The 23,817-nt window shown below is 42.2% G+C and overlaps 2 protein-coding genes across 3 annotated transcripts; both read right to left on the minus strand.

The window, feature by feature from the left end:
• Window positions 1-4,939: 4,939 nt before the first annotated feature.
• LOC115537265 (C-C motif chemokine 4-like) lies at window positions 4,940-6,377 on the minus strand. The gene is made up of 4 exons (XM_030349043.1): window positions 6,187-6,377; window positions 5,935-6,061; window positions 5,685-5,762; window positions 4,940-5,577 (listed from the first exon to the last, which is right to left on the minus strand). Exons 1-4 carry the CDS (start codon window positions 6,263-6,265, stop codon window positions 5,535-5,537), a joined length of 327 nt encoding a protein of 108 aa, XP_030204903.1. The 5' UTR covers window positions 6,266-6,377; the 3' UTR covers window positions 4,940-5,534.
• A 1,888-nt stretch (window positions 6,378-8,265) lies between these two features.
• On the minus strand, window positions 8,266-12,613 carry LOC115537252 (uncharacterized). Of its 2 annotated transcripts, none has more exons than XM_030349026.1 (6): window positions 12,356-12,613; window positions 11,404-11,546; window positions 11,020-11,126; window positions 10,724-10,935; window positions 9,840-10,145; window positions 8,266-9,123 (listed from the first exon to the last, which is right to left on the minus strand). In XM_030349026.1, exons 2-6 carry the CDS (start codon window positions 11,521-11,523, stop codon window positions 8,576-8,578), a joined length of 1,293 nt encoding a protein of 430 aa, XP_030204886.1. In that variant the 5' UTR covers window positions 11,524-11,546; window positions 12,356-12,613; the 3' UTR covers window positions 8,266-8,575. The 2 variants fall into 2 exon arrangements, with proteins under 2 accessions (XP_030204886.1, XP_030204885.1); XM_030349025.1 differs by having other exon boundaries at window positions 8,478-9,123; window positions 11,020-11,132; window positions 12,356-12,612.
• Window positions 12,614-23,817: the final 11,204 nt, after the last annotated feature.

The following is a 23,817-nucleotide window of genomic DNA, read 5'->3' on the forward strand; positions in this document are numbered from 1 at the left end:
CTCATGAACTAGAGAATGGCATTCTTATCGCACAATAGCATGATTTACCAAGATTCCCTTAAAAGATATTCATTATTAGTGCTTATTAATATGCATCGTATCATGGATGACGACAGCAATATATTGTTGTTTCTCTTTCTTCTGATAAATGTCCATGTTGTAAGTCGCTTTGGATAAAACAATCTGCTAAATGCCCTTAATGTAAAATGAAAATGTAAAACAAGGACAGAATGAATGAAACCAATAATCCATAACGTAAGGAGCAGAGTGACACTTCTGAGAGGCTCTGAGGCTGACCTGTCCATATGCTCAGCTAAGCGTTTATGTTTAGATATGTTGGAAGTAGTAAAGTAATGATTGATTTAGAGGCAGTTACTGAGGTTATTTTGAAAGATTGGGGTGAAGATGCCAACAGACAAAATCATTAAATAATGAAGAGTCAGGTTATAGAATAGGACATGTTTTATTTATATTGAAACACAGAAAATACTCTTGATCATTAAAATGCTAAAAACGTATAAATCAATAAAAGGCTCGCACCTTCAACAAATCATAGACAAACTCATAGATAAACAACGATAGAACTGCGCCGACATTGATGAATGCAATTAATTAATAGGACTTTCTTTTGAAAAAACATTTAAATGTCGCAATTTTATCATAATTTAATAAATATCCTATAAGGGGTTGACAATGTAGAGAGGAGGATAAGGGCAACATGTGATTCTCTTTTTTTGAGTTCTGAATTCAGACTCAGAACTTATTCAAAAAAATTCTCATCTGGCCCTAAACCACTTCAGCAAAAATTATAGTATATCTGGGGTACTCAAAATTAATAAAAAAAAGTTCTAAAAGTTCATTGTTTTCCTCTTCAAAAGTATCTGGTCAGCCATCTTGGAGCTCATTGGCCGGCACTGAATGAGATGCATTTCTATTGGACGGTATAATGCGTTGGGGGCGTGGCGGTGGTTCTCTCCAATGGTGGAGGAGAGGAGCTGGAGGTGATGACCTTCAGGAGGGAGGCCAGTGCTAATCTTTTGTTCAGCCTGTGAAACAAACACTTATATTACATTTTTCGTAAAACTTGTGTGAATGAATGTGTGTGAGTGAATGAGTGAGGGACACTGACTCAAGCTGCACGACCATCCTCATCACCTAGGACTCATCAAGTGTGCAGCAGTACAAACGACCACTCTCTGTTTGGAAACTCCACAAAACACAGAGACACCGTGAGTAGTCTGAGCCATGGATGACACCCTGTATGAGGTTAACACATCCTAACGCCTCGTTTCCACATACGTACATTCTCGTATACGATCCAACCGTCTCCGACCGAAAGTCCATTCATTCCTACGTGATTCTCCGTAATGTCAGTTTTTCCTCCGAGACTCCTCCCCTCCGTAAAATTTCTGTCCGGTATGTCCGTAATATACGTTCAAAAAATGTAACTTTCGCCGTCGTTTTACGGAGATACCGTATGAACGTTTTTATGTTTTTCACAAAACATGTAAGTACCTGGCAGGCCAAACTCCTCGCCGATCTCTTTCAAAGCCTGGTTGGTTTTGTTTTATCTCTGTATATGTCGATCCTCATGTTCCAAAGTACCGGTCTCGTAAAAACGGCCATTATCATACGCTCCCCCATCTTTTGTCCGTAAATAAATCCATGTCCGTACGTAAAACACTAGCGACTCCTTCCGTAAATTTACGGAAGCACGGATACGAAAAACATGTACTGTACGTGGAAACGAGGTGTAACACACACGTTCAAACGAAGACACACATTCTAACACATGGTCAAAGCTAGAGATGTTTCTGTTGATGAACACGTTCGTTCCATATGGCTGGTCACCTACATGACGGCATTGACACAGTGATAGTTTCTCTGTTGCACCATGTAGTCCACGATGGTTTCAGTGATCTCCTGTCTGGTCACCCTGGTGCAGCATACAGAGAACTTCTGAGGTACTGAAGAAGAGACTGAAAGACGGTTAGTTTCCCTGACATTCTCATTGTAAGATGGCAGTCCGTACCTTGGTTCTCATGGCGTCCCCTGAGAACCCAGGTCCCCGTCGGCCCCATCCTCCCCTTACCTGCAGATTCTTGTCCGGTCAGAGCGACCACCACAGCCAGCAGCAGCAGGCTCTTCGTCACAGGGCCACAGGTCGTCATCTTCACTGGTTCTGATTGGCTGCTTTTAACCATCAAGAGATATGCAGTAAGACGACAGAGAAGATCTGGTGTTAATGCTCGTCGACCGTTAGACCAGTGGACTGCCCTCTCTCAGCAGGACAGGTATATTTATGTTGTGAAAAAGAGAAGTGCTGGAGTGATGTCTCTCTCTCTCTCTCTCTCTCTCTCTCTCTCTCTTTCTCTTTGCACAAACTCGCTCACTCGCCCACTCAATCTCTGTCTGTAGATCTGTAGATCTATATGTATATATCTATATGTATATGCATCAATATATTGATCTTTATGTACCTTTCTCTCTATCTGTCTACCTCTAACATATCCCGACCCTCCCTAGGGAAGACCTTTTCCGACCTCTTCCTGACGCAATATCGGCCATGTTGGTTCTGCTGCGTCTTGAAAGAAGTGCACGTGGGTTTAGAACCAAAATGGCCACTCGGTGAACGACCATGTGATCTCTCGTTTAGTTGACTGGCGACAGACAGACGGAGAGACAGACAAACAGAGACACTTGTTTGTTCAGGCTCTTTCAACAATAACACTCCAGTACTTAACATCGCTTATCCTCCACCTCTCATCAAACGATCCGTTCACAGGAACACGGATGTTAGTATCCTCATTAGCATAGCCAGTCCTTCAGACTGAGTTCAGGGTCACTCCACACCCCCTCTGATTGAGAGTTGCAGGAGTTGCTCAGTCACACTGTGAGGATTCCCCGGGAGAAGTTGGATGTTTAGTGATTAGCATATGGACCACATCAACCACACAAACACCTGCTGTGTTCCGAAACTAACGTTGGCCAAAATAAGTGTGTAGGCTACCTGTTAAGAAACAGAACGTAGGGACCAAAGTGCTGGACACAGGGAGGCGGAGGGGCGTAAGGGCAACGGGATTTATTGGTACAAGCAAGGCGGGTAGTCAGGCAGGCGGGGGTCAGGTACCGGGCGGGCGATCGGGTAGGCAAGGGCTCGACGATGGACGGGTAGTCAGCCAGGCGGAAGTCCGATGACGGGTAGGCAGGCAGGCAGAAGGAGAACTAGAGAGGGGCAGAGGGGATTACTAAGGGAGCAGGGAATTGGAGCAAGACTTGACAAAGAGCTGGTAGGACGAACTTGTTGTAGTAAACGACGAACTGGCGCCGGCAGATTGGAAACCCCCGACTGAAGTAGGGAATGATGATTAGCATATTACAGGCAGGTGTGTCGGGGGGATGAGGACCAGAAACAACCAGCGGCCACTAGATGAGGGTGTTGGACCGCGTAGCAGGACGTAGCCCACCATGTGTATTTTCATGCATGAAAGCCGAATTGGGGGCAAAAGTCTAGGCTACGGTGTCCTTCATGTAGGCATCCTTTAGCAAGAGGACCAATCCTAAGCCTCCTCTTCAAGGAGCATGTTGGGGTGCCATGCAAGTCCCCGCAGATAGAATCTACGACATGGGACGGTCTGAAAGCAGACCTAGAAAGAAGAAGTTCCGTTAGTGGGACAGGAAGGCAGGTATCACCTTCTGAGTTGTTCGTTCTTTTCATCGGTTGTATCACACAGAGTTTATTTAGTGTTCTACCGTCTCTTTCTGTGATGCTGAATCTCATTCCAATCAGGTCGTGTCATATCCTTTTTTTCTGTCTGTTTCCTGTCCTCCACTTTCATATAATCCTATCATAGTCAGCGCTGAGCTCCCTGAAAGACCTCTTCACTAACGGAGAAGGGACGGAACATTTTCATGACCTGACCTGTCTTCATGTCTGACTTGGGTTTGGATTAACTTCAAAAGAAAAGCAAGTCATAAAACGGTTGTGAAATAACGAAGACAGGCCGCAGCACTTAATCAGAGTCATTGGAATGACATTGACAAGTGCTTGTTTTTGTGTTGAATTCATGGGGTGGGGGCGAGGAGCAATGGCAAGGCTGTTCCACCCATCGTTTTTACACACTTTTGTTCTGTTCGTCCAAACAGAGTTGAGCCTCATTGATTATTGAGTGAGCGACTAATGTTAGTGTTCATCTGGAAGGGGGGGCTGGTCTCAGTGGACCACCTCATGATTGAGCGTGTAGTTTAACTCGTTGACCCCCCCACCCCCCTTTTATACACTTGTTGTATGTTGTACGTCCTGGCACTTAATGTACCGGTACAAACTTATTGTATGATGTACGTCCTGGCACTTGCAAATAGTGCTTAGCATTATGTAGCATCTTATCCTAGCTATATTTGTTGCATACAGGGAATGGGTTAACCTAGAGATTGTTACTGGCACTTGGTTCTATAAATATCCTTACTGTAACAACAGCAATGAATTGTTGTTCCTCTTTCTTCTGACAAATGTACATATTGTAAGTCACTTTGGATTAAAGCGTCTGCTAAATTCCGTTAATAAAGTAAAGTAAAATGTTATTGTAAAGCAAGGACAGAATAAGGGAAACCAATAATCCATAACTTAAGGAGCAGAGTGACACTTCTGAGAGGCTCTGAGGCTGACCTGTCCATATGCTCAGCTAAGCGTCTGTGTTTAGATATTTTACCATAAGTAAAGTAATGGTTGATTAGGAGGCAGGTACTGAGCAGGCACGGCGTTATGGGTGGGCCTGATGGACCTAGGACCACCCATGTTTAAAAGGTCCACCCAAAACGTTACTTCTTCTTCAAAAAAAAAAAAAAAAAAAAAAGTTATATTTTAATCATTATTATTCTAACTTTTTGATTGGGGAATAGAGGCTAAATGACAAAATCATGAAATAATGAAGATGGAGAGTCAGGTTATAGAATAGGACTCATTTTATTTATATTCAGACACACAAAATACTTTTGAATATTAAAATGCTGAAAACGGGTATAATTAATGAATAGCTAGAACCTTCAAGAAATCCAGTGAACTTATAGATAAACAACGATACAACATTGTAACATAAAGCGTCGTTATATTATTATATTATATATATATATATATATATATATATATATATATATATATATATATATATATATATATATATATATATATATATATATATATATATATTAAATAACCTATAAGGGGTTCACAATGTAGAGAAGAGGATTAGGGCCACATGTGATTCTCTTTCTCTGAGTTCTGACTTCAGACTCAGAACTCATTCAAAAAGATTCTCATCTGGCCCTAAAACACTTCCGCAAAAATGCTAGTATATCTGGAGTACTGAAAATGTATCAAAAAAAAGTTCTAGCAGTTGATTGTTTTTCTCTTCAAAAGTATCTGGTCAGCCATCTTGAAGCTCATTGGCCGGCGCTGAATGAGATGCATTTCTATTGGACGTATAATGCGTTGAGGGCGTGGCGGTGGTTCCCTCCAATGGAGGAGGAGAGGAGCTTCAGGAGGAAGGGGTGGAGGCCAATGCAAATCTTTTGTGCAGCCTGTGAAACAAGCACAGAAACTTGTATTACATTTTTCATAAAATGTGTGTGAATGAATGAGTGTATGAATGAATGAGTGTGTGAGTGAATTAGTGAGGGACACTTACTCAAGCTCCGCGACCTTCATCTTTACCCAGGGCTCATCATGTTTGCAGCAGAACGACTTACCGCTCTCTGTTTTGAAACTACACAAAACACAGAGATACCTTTAGTAGTCTGAGCCATGGATGACACCCTATATGAGGTTAACACATCCTAAAACACAAGTTTAAATGAAGACACACATCGTAAGACACGTTCAAAGCTAGAGATGTTTCTTTTGAAGAACACATTCGTTCCATATGGCTGGTCGCTTACATGACGGCATTGACACATTGATAGTTTTTCTTTTGCATCGTGTAGTCCACGATGGTTTCAGTGATCTGCTTTATGGTCACCCTTTCGCAGCAATAAGAGACCTTCTCTGATCTTCTCTTCTGACGTGCTGAAGAAGAGACCGAAAGACAGTTAGTTTCCCTAACTTTCACATTGTAAGACGGCAGTCCGTACCTTGGTTCTCGTGGCGTACCCTGAGAACCCATGTCCCCGTCGTCCCCATCCTCCCCTCACCTGCAGATCCTTGTCCGGTCAGAGCGACCACCACAGCCAGCAGCAGCAGGCTCTTCGTCACGGGGCCACAGGTCGTCATCTTCACTGGTTCTGATTGGCTGCTTTTAAAGATCAAGAGATAGACAGGAAGACGACAGATACGATCAGGTGTTAATGCTCTTCTACAGTTAGACCAGTGGACTGCCGTCTCTCTGCAGGACAGGGATATTTATATTGTGATAAAGGAGAAGTGCTGAGCATTTAATCAGAGTCATTGGAATGACATTGAATGACATAAGTTATTTGAACCTTATGAAATAAAACGGTTGCGTAAAAGTGCTCCTTTTTGTGTTGAAATCATGCGGTGGGGGCGAGGGTTAGGGTTCGGTCTGTCCTAGCCATCGTTTTTGCACACTTTTGTTCTGTTCGTCCAAACACAGTTGAACCTCATTGATTATTGAGTGAGAGACCAATGTTAGTGTTGATCTGGAAGGGGTCTGTTGGGGTTCCGTTTCCGGTATAGAACCGCGAGGGTGGGGGCCTCAACAGCTGGTTTTTTTTGAGAGGGGGGCGTGTGTGTGTGTGTGTGTGTGTGTGTGTCTGTGTCTGTGTCTGTGTCTGTGTGTGCATTGGAGGGGGGGGTTGTGGTGTGTGTGTATATTTGGGGGGGGGGGGTTGTGGTGTGTGTGTGTGTATTGGGGGGGGGGGGGGGTTTGGGTGTGTGTGTGTGTGCGCGCCCTTGGGTAGTGCCTAGATTATGTTTTTTATTGGGGGTGATGCTATGTGTTTCATCTTTCGTGTTTTTATGATTGTCTATGTCAATTTTTTATGTATGCGTCGCCGATGCTCTCGGTGTGCCTAAAGCAAATTTCTCTTGTGAGAGAGACAATAAAATACTCTCTTACTCTCTCGCCTCTTCTCAATCACCCCTCTCTCTCTCACAGATAGTGTGTGTCCGGCCGTCTGTCTGTGGTTTCTTTCTACAACTGACACAGAGACACTGAGGCACCCCCGTATATCGTAAAAACAATTTTTTTATTTCTAATTTTTGATCAATATAATATTATTATTAAGGTGCATATGCAAGCATTATTTACTAATAAAACGAGAATGATCATCGGCTGAACACACACTGTTGGATCCACTGAGTTGCTTATTGCAATTATGCTTCATTAACAAATACACCAGAAAAATAGTCCCTTACATGGACACAATGAACACGAGGACTAAAACAATAGAAGCAGCAGACTTTACAAATCATCAACAGGTGTGCACGTACCTTTAATAACTGAACATCTTGTGCGGCCGTTTGGTTCCCAACAGAACAAAAGGAATTGAGATTCAGTTTAAAGTAATTTACAACATTATCCCTCAGAGCTCTTGGTCATTATGAATAAAATATAAAATCTGCTTTTAATCAGGTTCCTTTTTAAGATTATGACAAAAATAATGACATCATAATCCTCCAATCCAAAACTGTTCATGCCTGAAAATGTACAAATATTGTAGTATAAAAACCATGTGATTTACCATCAATAGGTATTTAATATACATGTCAACTACATTAAATATTAATAACTTGGCTAATCCTATGGAAGATCTTAAAAGTGTCTTCCTTTCATGGTTTATCATGATCAACTTTTCAGAAGCCCCGTAAAATGTAGCATTTGGAGTATAATTACTTACATGTCTTTGGTTTCTTTCTACAACCGACATAGACACTAAGGCACCCCCCCCCCAACCAAAACCCTGGGAGGGGGTCAGAGAATAATATCGGAAAAACATTGGTTGTTTTTGATTAATCTATCATTATTCTTAAGGCACTTATGTAAGCATTATTTACTAATAAAACTATAATGGTTCATTACAATTATGCTTCATTAACAAACACAATAGAGAAATAGTCCCTTACATGCACACAATAAACACGAGGACTAAAACAAAAGCAAAAAAAAGCAAAAGCAGCAGACTTTACAAATCATCAACAGGTGAGCACGTTTCTTTAATAACGGAACATGTTCTGCGGCCGCTTGGTTCCCAACAGAACACAAAAAAATCAAGATTCAGCTTAAAGTAATTTACAACATGCAACATTATCCCACAGACCTCTTGGTTATTATGAATAGAATATGAAATCTGCTTTAAATCAGGAATATGAAAAAAATGATCTCGGAGCCCTAAGACCAAAACTGGGGATGTCTGAAACATTTACCATCAATAGGTATTTTATGTACATTTCAAATAATAAATGTGCTTATATATCAGAGAGAGAGAGAGAGAGAGAGAGAGAGAGAGAGAGAGAGAGAGAGAGAGAGAGAGAGAGAGAGAGAGAGAGAGAGAGAGAGAGAGAGAGAGAGAGAGAGAGAGAGAGAGAGAGAGAGAGAGAGAGAGAGAGAGAGAGACCCTTTTTTTACAACTGATGCAAAGACGCTGAAGCACCCCCCGCTAACACAACCCCAGGGAGGAGGTCCTCCTGGGTGAAGGTGGACTGGAAGGTGTGGATGTGTGTGTCTGAGGACCCTCCTCCACCTGGGGACACTCTGTAGAAGGACAGAGTGCCAGCAGGCCGGTCCAGATACACTCCTACTCTGCTGGAGCCAGAGGGGGGGGGGAGACCTATGAATGTCTCTGTATTGTTGTACCAGGCATAGTAACCATGATCATAACAATCAAGACTCCACGACTTGTTGTTCGCTCCAAGCAGGCTGTCATAACCCCCTCCTCTCCTTGTGATTCCTCTGTAAGTCACTCCTATAAAAACATCTCCTTTCCTCTCTACCTCCCAGTAACAGCGGCCAGTCAGAGCCTCTCTACCCAACACCTGAGCCTGGGAGTCAAATCTCTCTGGGTGATCCGGATACGAATGGTCCCTTCCATCCCGCTTCACCTTCCTGTTGTCCTCAGACAGATAGAGTTCTCGGTTGGCCGTGTTGGGGTCCAATGTGAGTTCACAGGCATCTGACGGGAGAACAAGACATAATTAGATGCTGAACCATTCCTCATGGTCATCATCATCATCACGTGTACTGCTTTCCTGCATTCTTCTTCTTTTTATTCTCTTCCAGATTGTTTTTTTTGGTTGCTCTCGACTCTTCAGACATTAACATAGAAAGACAAAAAAATAGCATATAATAGGTACTATAGTGGAATCAGGTGCTGTCGATTTTCTAAGCAATAGTACACATTGTGATTAAGATAATTAAAGTTAAAGTTAATTAGAAATCCCATGTGTGTGTGAGTGAATGTCCCAATCAAAACATTGAAACGAAGACGGTAGAAGCTAAACATCAATGGACTTAAAAAACACCTATTTTACGTCATGACTTCCACAAGAACTAGGGAACCGTTGACAGAATTGGTGGTTCGGTTTTTGGTTCCCTACGTTTTGGGTAAAGCAGGCGATGACACAAGTGACAGAAAACTAACAAAACTAAAAAAAGTACACATATAAACATGTAGGCAAACCGCACGCACGCACGCACGCACACACACACACATATATAAACACATACACAAACACACATATATACACACATACATTTATAAATATATTAACAACGTTATGAAGATATCAAAAACAATGCTATGAATATATCAACGATAATGCTATGAATATATCAACAATACTTGGAATATATCAACAACAAACATCTCTCCTTGGATCCAGAACTTACCAAAGACAAGCAGCTCAGCGCTGTGATTGGCCGTGCCAGCGCTGTTGCTCGCCATGCAGCAGACCGTGTTCACACCAGACCTCACACCTCTTACGAAGAGGAACCCCCTCTCCACCCAGGCCTCTGATTGGTCGTCTGTGCCGTCCCTCTCCAGGGGCCTGCCGTTGTGGAGCCACTCGACAGTGGGCTCCGGCGTGCCGCCGGCGTGGCAGGTGTAGCGGGCCGTTTGGCCCAAGGGCAACACCTGGTCAGAGGAGTGGAACTCTGTGATGTTGGGGGCCTCCTCCTCCGTGGGCATCTCTGACCCTGAAGAAACCAGGGGGAGAGGAGTGAACGTTTACAACACGGATCTAGAGATGCAGCGTCAGACACTCCCTTCACTCTCTCCTAATACATGCCCACAGTAGACTACAATAGAAACCTGAATTTAATAGCCCACATTAGAAACATGGCTGTAGTAGACCACAATATAAACCTGACCTCAGTAGACCACACTAGAAACCTAGCCTTAGTATACCACAATAGAAACCTTACCTTAGTAGACCACAATAGAAACCTGACCTTGGTAGACCACAATATAAAACCTAGCCTTAGTAGACCACAATAGAAACATGGTCTAGGTCGACCACATTAGAAACATGGCATTAGTAGACCACAATAGAAACATGGTCTTACTAGAACACAATAGAAACATTGTCTTAGTAGACCACATAGAAACATGGCATTAGTAGACCTAAACACAACCAACCACCTTTCAACTCTTAAAGGGTATATTTACTGTATCTACGGCAAAGAGAACAGAAAGGAGGAACCGTTCTCCACTAATGAACACAAACAAAGTCTCGAATCACACACTACATGCTTTTCTTTGTAGCGGAGTTTACCTGTAAAATTGTTTGTCCCATCAAACTCTGTTTGATGGGAGGCCAAATTGTTGGCCTCTTTGTTTCGCCCAGCCTGCAGATGATCCAGGTGTATGGCCTTCTCACAGATCCAGTAGTGCTGTCTGTCACACGGTTCTTCGGACCAGCCGTCCTCCCCTGCTACGACACAGTATTTTGCTCCGCCGTCAACGCGTGGTTTACCGTGTCTCCAACTGAGAACCACGAGGAGGAAACAGTAGAGGTCAGTCCGTCACTCTCAGAGAAGAGATGCTGCTGAATAGAGACTTCAGCCTTACCTTGAGGTCATGGGGGTACCATCCACCCACTTGAAGGTCCCCTCTGTGTCTCGATCACTCAGTCCTAGCCAGGAAGTACCCATCAATCTGCTGACAAACCTGAAAACCTGTTCCTAAGGGTAAAAGCATCTGTTGTCAGGACAACAAAGCTGAACACATACACATGCACACAACTCTCTCTCTCACTCACTCACTCACTCACTCACTCACTCACTCACTCACTCACTCACTCACTCACTCACCCGCACAAACAATATGTCTCACTCACTCACTCACTCACTCACACATTGACACACACAATATGTCACACACACACACACACACACACACACACACACACACACACACACACACACACACACACACACACACACACACACACACCTGTTCTTCTCTGCTGTCAATAACCACCAGGTCTGCGTTTCTCTGCAGACAGTCTTCTCTGCTGGCCGTCCAGTTCTTCTTAGTAGTAGAAATAAGGTAGACACTCTCGTCGTGAAACATCCAGCCACGAAGTGCCAATTCATCTGTTGAATGTAAAAGAAAATCCTTAACAAACACAGAACTGCTTATCCTACCGTCTTCGTTACTGACACGCAACCCTGAGACCTTACCTTAACAGACCACAAGGAGGCATGACCTTAATAGACGACAATAGAAACCTGACTTTAGTAGACCACGATAGAAATCGGTCCATCTTTGTGGAAGTGCCTTAGAATTGTAAACCCAGCTTAATGGAGCGCATAGCGAAGAGCTATGGGGAAGGAGAATAACAAGCACCTGCACTACCACTGTGCTGCCAGAAGACATCCTTCATTTATTTTATTTGGTTGTAGTTTAACAAGTTGATACGGAAGAGGATTAGAGCCACACATAAAAAAAAAATTAAGTTCTGACTTTATTCTCAGAATTCTGAGAAAAAAATCAGAATTCTAATTTTATTATCAGAATTCTGACTTTTACCGTTAACTTTACCGTTAGCTTTTTCTTCTTCCTCCTACTGCATAAAGCAAAGTGTCTCTCCCACAGAGTTTGGTCCTTACAGGTATCCGTAGTTCTGACTTTAAAGTCAGAATTCAGACTTTTTTCTCAGAATTCTGAGATTAAAGTCAGAAATCTGAGATTAAAGTCAGAATTCTGACTTTAAAGTCAGAACTACAGGTACCTGTTTTTTCTTACATGTGGCCCTAATCCTCTTCCGTACCGTCTATGCTCTATTAGCTTGACAATATAAAATGTGAAGTTAAAAGAGGGGACGTTCAAATATAAATCACAAAACCAGAGGTTGTTTTTGAAAAAATAAATAATAACGCGTTTTCTTTGATAAAACCCTCACCGAGTTCATCCAGTAATTGCTCTCTCCCCTCCTTCCAAGGTGACGGTGAGTCTAGGACAGGCCAGAGGAATACAGAAGATATGAGCTCTAAAACAGAGCAACATCGTCTCTAAACATCATAGGACCCACAGCCACACAAAGTCCATCCCCCTTGAAAGAAAACATGTTATTATTAATATTCATACTAATTCAAAAAACAATAACTATAATTATCAGTAACACTTAATAATAAGGTGCCATAATAAATATCAAACTAGTCATTACCTAAACCTTTGTTAATATTAATTAATATTAATTGTTACTAAAATATCTATTTGGCACAAGTTAATATTTTTTTCATCATTAATTAAATATTAGTTCTTTGCATAACCCTAACCCAAGGTTGCCAATTGGCTACCTGACGTGAGAGTTTAAGATGTTTTTTTAAAAACCTGGCCAAGACAGACCGAAGTAGCCTACAGTCACACGTAGCATACACACAAAACATTCGAAAAATAAACCAACTAAAAGGGGGGTGGGGGGGGGGGGGAGGCTTAAGGAGGTGGGTAATATAAAAAAAAAGAAAGAAAGTTTTGCAAAAAAGTGTAGTCTATAATAGACATAACGTCTCCGCTGGGAGAGTGTGGCGACGGCGGGGCTGTTATCTCAATCTTGCCGTTGTCTTGTCTTGCTTGGCCACTGCGCACTGACCAAGTGTGCTGAGTAACTTGTCCGACAGGCCTGCTATTATATAGTAGTAAGATCATTCATATTATTAACACTAATTCTAACAAAAAACAATATTTATCATTATCATTGCTGTTATTACAAACATTAATATGATATAACTGTATTGTAATTCTATTGAGGATGATATGATTTAGACTCACTGAAGCGCAGGGAGATGAGGAGAATACTCAGCAGTCCGATGCTCACAATGACAGTGATGTGAAAGCATAGAGCTGTTCAGGAGGAGGACACACACACACACACACACACACACACACACACACACACACACACACACACACACACACACACACACACACACACACACACACACACACACACACACGGTCACTTTGGCTAAAAAATATTTTGTTGGACTGGGTTATTTCTTTTAAATTCTCTAAAAAAGGGACACCTAATTTCCTCTTCCTGGTCTCCTCCCGGTCCAAAGACGTGTCTTCAGGTTCCTCAGAGGCTCCAGGGTCCGGTTCAGAGATGGTGACCATGGTTACTCTCTGACGGCTTCTACGGCTTCGGAACTTAGCCTTCTTCTTTGCTCTATCAGCTGGAAAAACAACGTCACTTGTTTTAATTCTGACCATTTATCAGCTTGCAATCTGATACCATCAGTGTCAGGAAATGTTTTTCTTTAACTTTTATCAGATGCCTTCATTTGCCACACAGACTCACGGAGGCACTCAAGCACACACACACACGGACATACAGAGTAATGTACACACAGATATATTCATACTGCGTGTCTATCATTCACAGTCTAGACTCCCTACGGTCTGTAGAATCCCTCCCCGTCTTGAAGAAACACCTGAAGACCTCTACTGAGAACGCCTCAGTAAGTGATGACGGGTACTGTGGCTCTCGTGTTGAGTTTAGAATACACTTAAGCAGAACAAGTACTGGTATCAAGCATACATGTTATTATTACCACATTTTTGAAATATATACGCACACATAGTTATACAGTAATACAAACAGAAGTACACACAGAGTAATCGAGGGGGGACCACATGTGGCCTGCATGTCACCAGGGTCTTTCACATTGGGCCAGGCAGAAAATATGTTTTTTTTGTAAGTATTGTGTGATAATTTGAGATATGTTCATCATATTAATGACAAACGTATATAATTATGTTAAATTCATAAGTACACCTGATATCACTTCAATTAAATGAGCAGCCATTATTAAACCACAAAATTGTTGAGTAAATAAACCATTGTCACTCTAAAAACTAAACATTCTCAAATGTTCTGCTCCCTAAAGTTACTCTGCACTCTGTTCAACGTATTTAACCAACATATACCATGATACACAACTACTTCAGATGCCTATCAATAGTCCGTAACTCATTGGCGTAATCACAAGTCAAGTAAGTTAAATGTGAGCTTTTTGTCTCGAACACACACATGTCGTTATTTAGGAGAATAACTCTATGTCTATATATATGGTGGCTAGTTCATCTGGTTGGTCCCTTTGGCTAAAAACGTTTTCTAAAAGTATATTTTAAATGCATCAGATGATGGATTATTTCGTTTAAATCCTCTCAAAAGGGCACCTACCAAATCTTCTCTTTCTGGGTTCCCAAGGCGTGTCCTCAGGTTCCTCAGGTTCCTCAGAGAGTCCAGGGTCCGGTTCAGAAATGGTAACCATGGTTCAACAATGGTTCCTCTCTGACAGCTTCCAATCCTTCTGCTCTCAGGAGTCAGCTCTGATATATCTGCAGGAAAAACCACGTCACATGTTTTAATTCTGACGAAGACTGCAATCTGATATCAAGCGTCACGAAATGTTTTTCTTCAACTCTTATCAGATGTCCTCATTTGAATCGCGGACGCATGCAAACACAAACACACACACACACACACACACAAGATTATTTTTTTGTTTAATATAAAGATATACATAACTGAGGTAAAATATAGCAGATAGCGTAGTGGACATGTGTAGAAATCCACTACAGCAGGGTTGCCAACAGTCGTGACTGTCACGCTTTCACCATCAATCTCACGCTGTCACGCACACGCAAGAAATGTCACGCCAAAATAAAAAATCCTCCCGTTCATTTTCTGCGGGAGCAGACTAACAGCTGTAACATCTGCCTACCTACAACGTGATCACGGCAGTATTCTCTGATCGTTGATTCGCTGAAAACCACGCACCTGATACTAAGTTGCGTTTGAAAAGGTCAGAGAGAGTTCAGAGCCGGAGTCGGAGCCCACTGATGCGCGTTTGGGGATGGGTCGGTCGCGACCAATCCGTTCACAACCAACGAATCACGAACGTGAACGACAAGAACTTGTTCCCCAAAACAAGAAGAACTGGTTCTTTGATTCTTTTTTTTTTTAACATAAAACAAAAATAAGGTCACGTAAATAAAATATACAAACGAACAGAGCTTCGTCTCCCCGCCACCTTATATCGATTAAGTCTAAAACGTTCTCAAAGATTCAGCCAATGAGAGGTAGCAATGGTGTTGCCATGGCACCTGGGTAAACAAATGACAAGATGGTACCGTCGAATTTGCGCGCTTTCTCTGTCTGACGTATCTTGGGTCATACCATTCGACGTGGGGCCACTAATATATCCCCCTACATTTCCGAAAATAGACTTGACCTCCATCTGTTTATTGGATAACCGCATTTCCCAATCCCATGAGCCTTTTCTCCATTCTACGTCAATTCAAGAACAAACAAAGAAATTAAACTGCAGTTCGTATTTTTTATTTATGACCATGAAAGTTCTGTAATGCCTGACTTATGAAGAATTAAATGTAAAGTAAAATAAAAATTATAAATATAAAATAAATATAAAAAAAAAGGTGAAAAAAAAAAAAAAAAGACCTTTAGAGAGTAAGCAAGTGGTATAAATATTGATGGGACGTTTGCCTATACAAAATAGTATATCTTGTCGATTTTCACGGGGGGTAGAGCCTAGCCCAGGGTATATCTTGGAATACTTGAGAATCGGGCTAGTGGCACTTTTAAATTCCCCAAATGATTCAAGGTGGCCCAGATTGTACATTTTGAAAAAGCGTTTCCATTCTTTAACTTTTTTTCATAGATGAGGGTTTATACTAAACGAGGACTATTTTGTATAAAACATTTTTTTAGGGTTATGGGTCGTCCAAAAAATTAGCCGCTCACACTAATATTTAGAGTCTCACTCCAGCCAAAGTCCCAAAGTTGGCAACCCTGACTACAGTATTCATATTTTACTGCAACTCAACTCAGCCAATCTATTGAAACTTGTCCCAGAACACGATTGTCAGACTTTTTAGACTCTCTAGTTATATATATGTCAATATTTTCGGCCCATAACCTTATTTTTTATGTCGTTTTTGATATTATGAATATTTTAATAATGTCTGGTTATACCTGTACCACGCTTACAAATTGGTGGAAGTGGATTTTCAATAGTCAGGCTACAGATCTTGTTATAACGATAAAAAAAAATAGCGCGCGATTAACGTTCTATTGGCTTGGCAACCGTTGTAGTTTTTTCACCTGCTGTCTAGCAACAACTAGTCACCTTAGAAAAACTACAACACCCTACCGGATCTACACTGGAAACAAAACAACAAGCACGCCGCACAAACTTGTTGGGGAAAGCAAGGATACGGAGCGGGTGAAATACTCCTTAAAAGTGTGTGTGTGTGTGTGTGTGTGTGTGTGTGTGTGTGTGTGTGTGTGTGTGTGTGTGTGTGTGTGTGTGTGTGTGTGTGTGTGTGTGTGTGTGTGTGTGTGTGTGTGTGTGTGTGTGTGTGTGTGTGTGTGTGTGTGTGTGTGTGTGTGTGTCTCTCTCTGTTCGAGCCTGCACCAGAGTTCAATGTTGTCATTGTTCTTTTCAATGGACTCGCGTCCACGTCACGTGACTTTCATGGTTGCTATGGTGGTTGCCATCGACCGCCCCCCTCTGCTCCAAACCACGTTAACGAGGGCAGGCCTGCAGATTGACTCGGCTGCCAGATCGACTCGGGGTCCTAGATGTGCAATAATGATGCACTTCCTGTAAACGCTGTCCTTTAAATGCGCATGCGCGTTTCATTCATTTATTCCTTTTGATTTCTAATCTATGATAATAATCGAATGTACAAATTATTGTTGCCTATACTTGGGTAATGTATGAAAGAGGAATCGGTTAACTCCATTCACTGAACGGGGCGATCCACTTTATTTCCAGTGCTCCCAACAGAGTCAAAACAGTGACCCACACGCAGACACTTCCGTTCTACTCCTTCAGAATAAGAGTCCCTAACAGGAACTGGGTTACATATGCATTCATCAGTGCTTTTAGACGTGTTTCCAATGGCTTTCTTTGTGCGAAAAAACGGAATCAAAACCAAAACGGATTGAGCTTTCTTTTTATGTCCATGATTGAGCCCCTTTTATAGACAACCCTTCCGGGGTTTTGTCCGTTGGCTTGTGTGACTAGATATCAATCTAAGGCTCGTATTTATCTTTATGCCATGTAGATGTAGCCTACTAAAAAAAGTTTTCTCTTTTCAAAACGCCACCTCAAGCGTTTTATTAGCCGTTTCATGTTATTCTTTTTTGCTGGAGAAGGAGGGGTGGGCAGCTGAAAGGAGTCGTAGTGAAACAAATGTTGTTCGGCCCGGCATTCGAGAGGGCCTAGCGCACGGCTCCGTTAACTTCTGGTGTCCGAGGTTGTTCCTTTTACTTAACATGAATGACGTTGATGGTTTTTAGGCACTGTGGTGACTTTTTATCACAAAGTGTTTTAGCGATGAAGGGATTTTTAGCCTGGGTAGGCTGTTGCGCAATGACTCTCACGTTCCTCTGCTTGCGATCATTGCGACACCATTTGTTGATCCATGTATTCAAAAGATCCAAAGACAAAGAAGGGGTGCATTACGGTATCATTTATATAATATTGTTAATAGCCTAATAAACATTTCAGTTGTGTTAGCGTTTAATTTTTCATTTGCTTGTTTAGCTATGTATGACAGTTAACATTGTTGGTGTAGGCCTATTACAAAAAAGTAAGCCGTGTTTGGCTACTTTTGGAGGACGTGGAGGACGTGATGCTAGCTTTGGCGTTTTTCCGCTCTATTGGGCTACTTTTAATCACGCACCGGCATGCTATTCTCTTATAGACACACACACACACACACACACACACACACACACACACACACACACACACACACACACACACACACACACACACACACACACACACACACACACACACACATATACACACACACACCAGCAGTGCAGGGCAATACATCTGACCTTTCAGATTCTTCCGTTCGATACATTTTACATTTCTGCATTTTTAGCAATGCTTTGCACTTTTCATTCAGATGTCACTTTATTTGTTTCCAACCATTAACATTTTCACAAATGGTAGGCATGTTTACATTGTTTACTCCATTTACACCTTTTAACTTTTGTTCAAATCCCTTCACTTGATTTAAGCCATTTAACACTTCTTTATGTCTTAATATATGTGGCTTTATTGAAAAAAAATATTCTCAACCTCACTTTGTACTACATCACTCACCGCATTATCTGCAGGAAATGCATTTTCTAGTTTATCTTTTGATCTTCATTTCCTTTGCACCGCTGCGTCTCCAGATACGTAGAGCTGCAGGACTCTACATCCTGAGTCTTCTTGTGTGTGTGTGTGTGTGTGTGTGTGTGTGTGTGTGTAGTCTTGTGTTTTTTTTCCATGTCATCAGAATGATTATTGAGTGTATTTCACAATACATGCTCAGCCAGGGCACCATGTCTGTATTTGGCGCGATGGCTCCGTGGGGGACACTCCCCGGCCGTCCGAGCAGCCTTGAAACACCACATCCCCATCAGGTCAAACAGTTTAGAACGCCCTGGACCAGAGATCTGACGGGCTTCCCAGGCCGCTTCTCAAAGGAAGCCCCCTGACCCTAGCCCCCCAAAGGGCAGGGAAACCCCCCCTAATATCAGGGAAGGAACCTGGAGAAGGAACCCAGAAGAGGGATCCCTCTCCAGGAATGGTAGAAGTTCAATAGGCAACCAGGTATCACGCCAAAGCGTGAAATAGATACGTTGGTCCACCTTGCAAGGCGTGTTCAGTTTCATCTAAATGAATGGAGGCATAGCACCAACACGGGGCGCGACGTTTTCCCAGCATTTGTTGAAATGGTTACGTGGCCTTTATTAAACTTTATTATCTGAATGGGAAATGCAATATTTTAGGACAGATTCACGATTAAACGTGTTTCCAATAACATTTGTAGCGAGAAATATATTGCATAAGTCAGTGAATGTGTCTGATCTTTAGTTTGATTGTTATTAGGACGATTTTATGGTCACACACACACACACACACCTTTGCTGTTGTGCAAGCTGTGATGGACACTTGCAGACCAACACTATTCTCAATTCAGTTCATATTTATAATATTTACAAGCCAGGGCAACATGTTTGTGTTCGGCTGTATGGCTCTGTATGGGGAAACTGGAGTAGATCTCACCGAAACAGATAATCTGAACCAGATCTATTCAACAAGCTATTTTGTTTTGCAAGAGAATATCATCAAACTATCATCATTACCCTTTATAATAAGGCTCATATAGTTATAAGAACGAAGGATAATAAATAATGAAGCTGTTGAGAACTATTTTATAAAACCTTCATCAACCTTTATTATTAGGCTTATAGTGATGAAGAAACGTGTTTATCTTCTGATCTTCATTTCTTCCTTTGCACCGCTGCATCTCCAGATACGTAGAGCTACAGGATGCTACACCTTGTTATCTGTGGTCTGTGTGTGTGTGTTCTTGTTTTTGCTGCTTGGTGGGGGGGACTTGAACCTGATTGCACACCAAACCCGTGGGAACCTCGTGTGCGGTGAGGACCTGAGTCCAGGTCCCCAGAGACACAAGCATTGCAAATGACAGAAAACACAATTTTAACATGCTTGGCAATGTACCCCTCAAAATCCATATAGGTCCTCGTCGGGTAGGATCCGCCAGATTTAAAGTGTGTGTGTGTAACTGTGTGTACCTTCCCATATGGATATGGAGAATTGTTGCCACGTCCCAGTGGTGGTGGTGTCATATATATGAAAGACGGCATTCAAATATACTACAATGATGCATTAGCAGGCTGAAACCCTGAAGGTAGTGATGCAGTAGGTGACTGAGGAGAGGACATTACTGTAACACGTAAGCTATAGACCTGGGGTCTCTTTTATATCAAAGGGGGTCTCAAAGGACGCATACGATTATCAACTTGGGGAATCCAGCCTTACAGAGCATCATCAAATGCGCCATTGAAAGGAAGCGCGATTGAAGGAGTGAGTGGAGGATGGGGGTAATGTGCTCATGCTTGCGCACTCTCATCAGGATCCTAGCTGCAGGGTTTGGTATGTATTGAAGCCTCTGCAGGCTCTTGCTAGGGATCCCGATGAGTAGTGCGTTACAGTAGTCCAGTCTGGAGGAGATAAAGGCATGAACTCGTTTTTCAGAGTCTGAGAAGGATGCTGCACATTTTGAAAACGGCTTGTTTTGGCTAATCACACTCACACCTGGTGGTATGATATGTCCCCTTTAAGTTGCGGCCCTACTTCCCCTACCACACCCCTACTTCCAACGTCCCTCTATACCTTTATCTCCTCCAGACACGTGGTGAGTTTTGATGGGGATGACGGCGATGATGAAGGTGGGGTGGCAGCTGTGGCATTGACATAGAGCTGTGTGTCGTCGGCATAGCAGTGGAATGAAAATCCATGGCGTCTAATGACCTGACCAAGGGGGATGAGGTAGAGGATGACGAGGATGGGGCCAAGGACTGAACCCTGGGGGACACCGCAAGTGACTGTGTGTGGGTTCAAACCACGTTAACCTCGTTAACGTGGTTTGGAGCAGAGGGTGCGGTCCATGGCAATCACCATAGCAACCATGAGAGTCACGTGATGTGGACGCAGGCCCATTAAAAAAAAAAAGGTCAAAAAACGCAGGCATATCAAATGTATAGAGCTGTTATTGTAGAACTCTGGTGTAGGACAGGGTTTTAAGGACGTGGGTTTCAAAATCTAATAAATCGGATTGTTGTTTTGACAAATCCATAACTAGGGAGTGCACTGCGCAGCCCGGAGCACACCTTTTAGAAAAAAAGTCTCCCGATTGAAATGTAATTGGTTTACTAATTATTTAATTAAATATTAAAATACGTATTATGTATATACAAATATACAATTATTTAGTTGTAATATTATAAGTATACCATAGCTTTTATTCAATTATCGTTATAGAAAAGATCTGTATCTGACCATTGAAAATCCACTTGAACCAATGTGTCCAACCAGATGATATTAAAAATATTCATCTTCACCAAACATATGAAGATGAATAAGGATGCAAGTGAACCGGGCATGGTATATTTAGATAAATTATTCCTGCCGAATATATTTGATGTTTGCAGAAAATAGAACTAATTTACGGTAATTGATCTTAACTTAAGGTTATAATTGAGGCCTTCCACGAACCAAACACATACTGTTCATTTTCATCTGGAGAATGGCATTCTTATCGCAATAACATGATTTACCACCAATTCCCTTAAAAGATATTCATTATTGGTGCTTATTAATATGAATCGTATCATGGATGACGACAGCGATATATTGTTGTTTCTCTTTCTTCTGATAAATGTACATAATGTAAGTCTTCTTGGATAAAACAATCTGCTAAATGCCCTTAATGTAAAATGAAAATGTAAAACAAGGACAGAATGAAGGAAACCAATGATCCATAACTTTAGGAGCAGAGTGACACTTCCGAGAGGCTCTGAGGCAGACCTGTCCATATGCTCAGCTAAGCGTTTATGTTTAGATATTTTACCAGTAGTAAAGTAATGATTGATTTGGAAGCAGTTGCTGAGGTTATTTTCAAAGATCGGCAAAGATGCCAAAGGACAAATCATGAAATAATGAAGATAGAGAGTCAGGTTATAGAATAGGACATATTTTATTGATATTCAAACACACAAAATACTTTTGAATATTAAAATTCTAAAAACGATGAATGCAATTAATAATTAGGACTCTCTTTTGAAAATACATTTAAATGTTGTGCTATATTATCATAATTTAATAAATAACCTATAACGGGTTGACAATGTAGAGAAGAGGATTAGGGCAAAATGTGATTCTTTTTTTTGAGTTCTGACTTCAAACTCAGAACTCATTCAAAAAAATTGGCACGTGGCCCTAAACCAATTCTGCAAAAATCCTTGTATGTCTGGAGTTCCCTAAATTAATTTTAAAAAAAAATCTAGCAGTTCATTGTTTTCCTCTTCAAAAGTATCTGGTCAGCCATCTTGGAGCTCGTTGGCCGCCGCTGAATAAGAAGCATTTCTATTGGACGGTATAATGCGTTGAGGGCGTGCCGGTGGTTCCCTCCAATGGTGGAGGAGAGGAGCTGGAGGTGATGACCTTCAGGAAGGCAGTGGCGGAGGCCAATGCTAATCTTTTTTCTGCCGGGCTGTGAATCACAAAAACAGAGACTTAGATTTTGTCTTTCATAAACCATGCTGTGTGTGAATGAATGAGTGTGTGAATGAGTACGTGAAGGAATGAGGGTGTCGGTGAATTAGTGAGGGATACTTCACCTCTTGAATGCTGCTCTTTTTGTCTTCCTGTGGAACACAAACAGAGACTTTGTTTTTCAGAAACTGTGTGGGGATAATTAGGTGAGTGATTGAGTATGTGAATGAATGAGTGTGTGAGTGAATGAGGGAGGGACACTTACCTAAGCTGCCTGACCTTCGTCATCACCCAGGGCTCATCATATTTGCTGCAGTAGAAACTACCGCTCTCTGTTTGGAAACTACACAAAACACAAAGACACCGTGAGTAGTCTGAGCCATGGATGACACCCTATATGAGGTTAACACATCCTAACACACATGTTTAAACGAAGACCCACATCGTAGCACACGTTCAAAGCTAGAGATGTTTCTTTTGAAGAGCACATTCGTTCCATATGGCTGGTCACTTACATGATGGCATTGACACAGGGAAGGTTTTTCTCTTGCACCATGTAGTCCACGATGGTTTCAGTGATCTCCTGTCTGCCCACCCTGGTGCAGCATTCAGGGAACTTCGGAACTGCTGAAGGAGGGACAGAATGACTGTCAGTTTCCCCAACTATCACATTGTAAGATGGCAGTCCGTACCTCGGTTCTCGTGGCGTACCCTGAGAACCCAGGTCCCCGTCGGCCCCATCCTCCCCTCACCTGCAGATCCTTGTCCGATCAGAGCGACCACCACAGCCAGCAGCAGCAGGCTCTTCGTCACGATGCCACAGGTCGTCATCTTCACTGGTTCTGAAATAGACAGGAGGAGGGCAAAGAAGATCTGATGTTAATGCTCTTCTACCGTTAGACCAGTGGACTGCCCTCTCTCAGCAGGAAAAGTGCTGAGAGAGAAGTGCTGGAGTGGTTCTCTTCCGTCTCTTACTCTCTCTCTTTTGCACTCTCTCTCTTTTACTCTCTCTCTCTCTCTCTCTCTCTCTCTCTCTCTCTCTCTCTCTCTCTCTCTCTCTCTCTCTCTCTCTCTCTCTCTCTCTCTCTCTCTCTCTCTCTCTCTCTCTCTCTCTCTCTCTTTTACACTCTCTCTCTCTCTCTCTTTCGCTATCGCTCTCTCTCTCTCTCTTTTACACACTCTCTCTCTCTCGCTCTCTCTCTCTCCTTCGTTCTCGCTATCTCTCTCTCTCACTCAATCTCTAGAT

The sequence above is a fragment of the Gadus morhua genome, chromosome 23 (assembly GCF_902167405.1).
Source record: "Gadus morhua chromosome 23, gadMor3.0, whole genome shotgun sequence".
NCBI lineage: Eukaryota > Metazoa > Chordata > Actinopteri > Gadiformes > Gadidae > Gadus > Gadus morhua.

Coding starts and splice junctions, on each gene's coding strand:
- LOC115537265 (XM_030349043.1), bottom strand. CDS start 6,265: ATGACGACCTGTGGCCCCGTGACGAAGAGCCTGCTGCTGCTGGCTGTG. Junction 6,062..6,186: donor GACCGGACAAGGATCTGCAG/GTGAGGGGAGGA, acceptor TCTCTTCTTCAG/CACGTCAGAAGAGAAGATCA. Junction 5,763..5,934: donor CAATGTGTCAATGCCGTCAT/GTAAGCGACCAG, acceptor TGTTTTGTGTAG/TTTCAAAACAGAGAGCGGTA.
- LOC115537252 (XM_030349025.1), bottom strand. CDS start 11,523: ATGTTTCACGACGAGAGTGTCTACCTTATTTCTACTACTAAGAAGAAC. Junction 11,133..11,403: donor TTGACAGCAGAGAAGAACAG/GTGTGTGTGTGT, acceptor TTTTACCCTTAG/GAACAGGTTTTCAGGTTTGT. Junction 9,124..9,839: donor CGCTGAGCTGCTTGTCTTTG/GTAAGTTCTGGA, acceptor TTCTCCCGTCAG/ATGCCTGTGAACTCACATTG.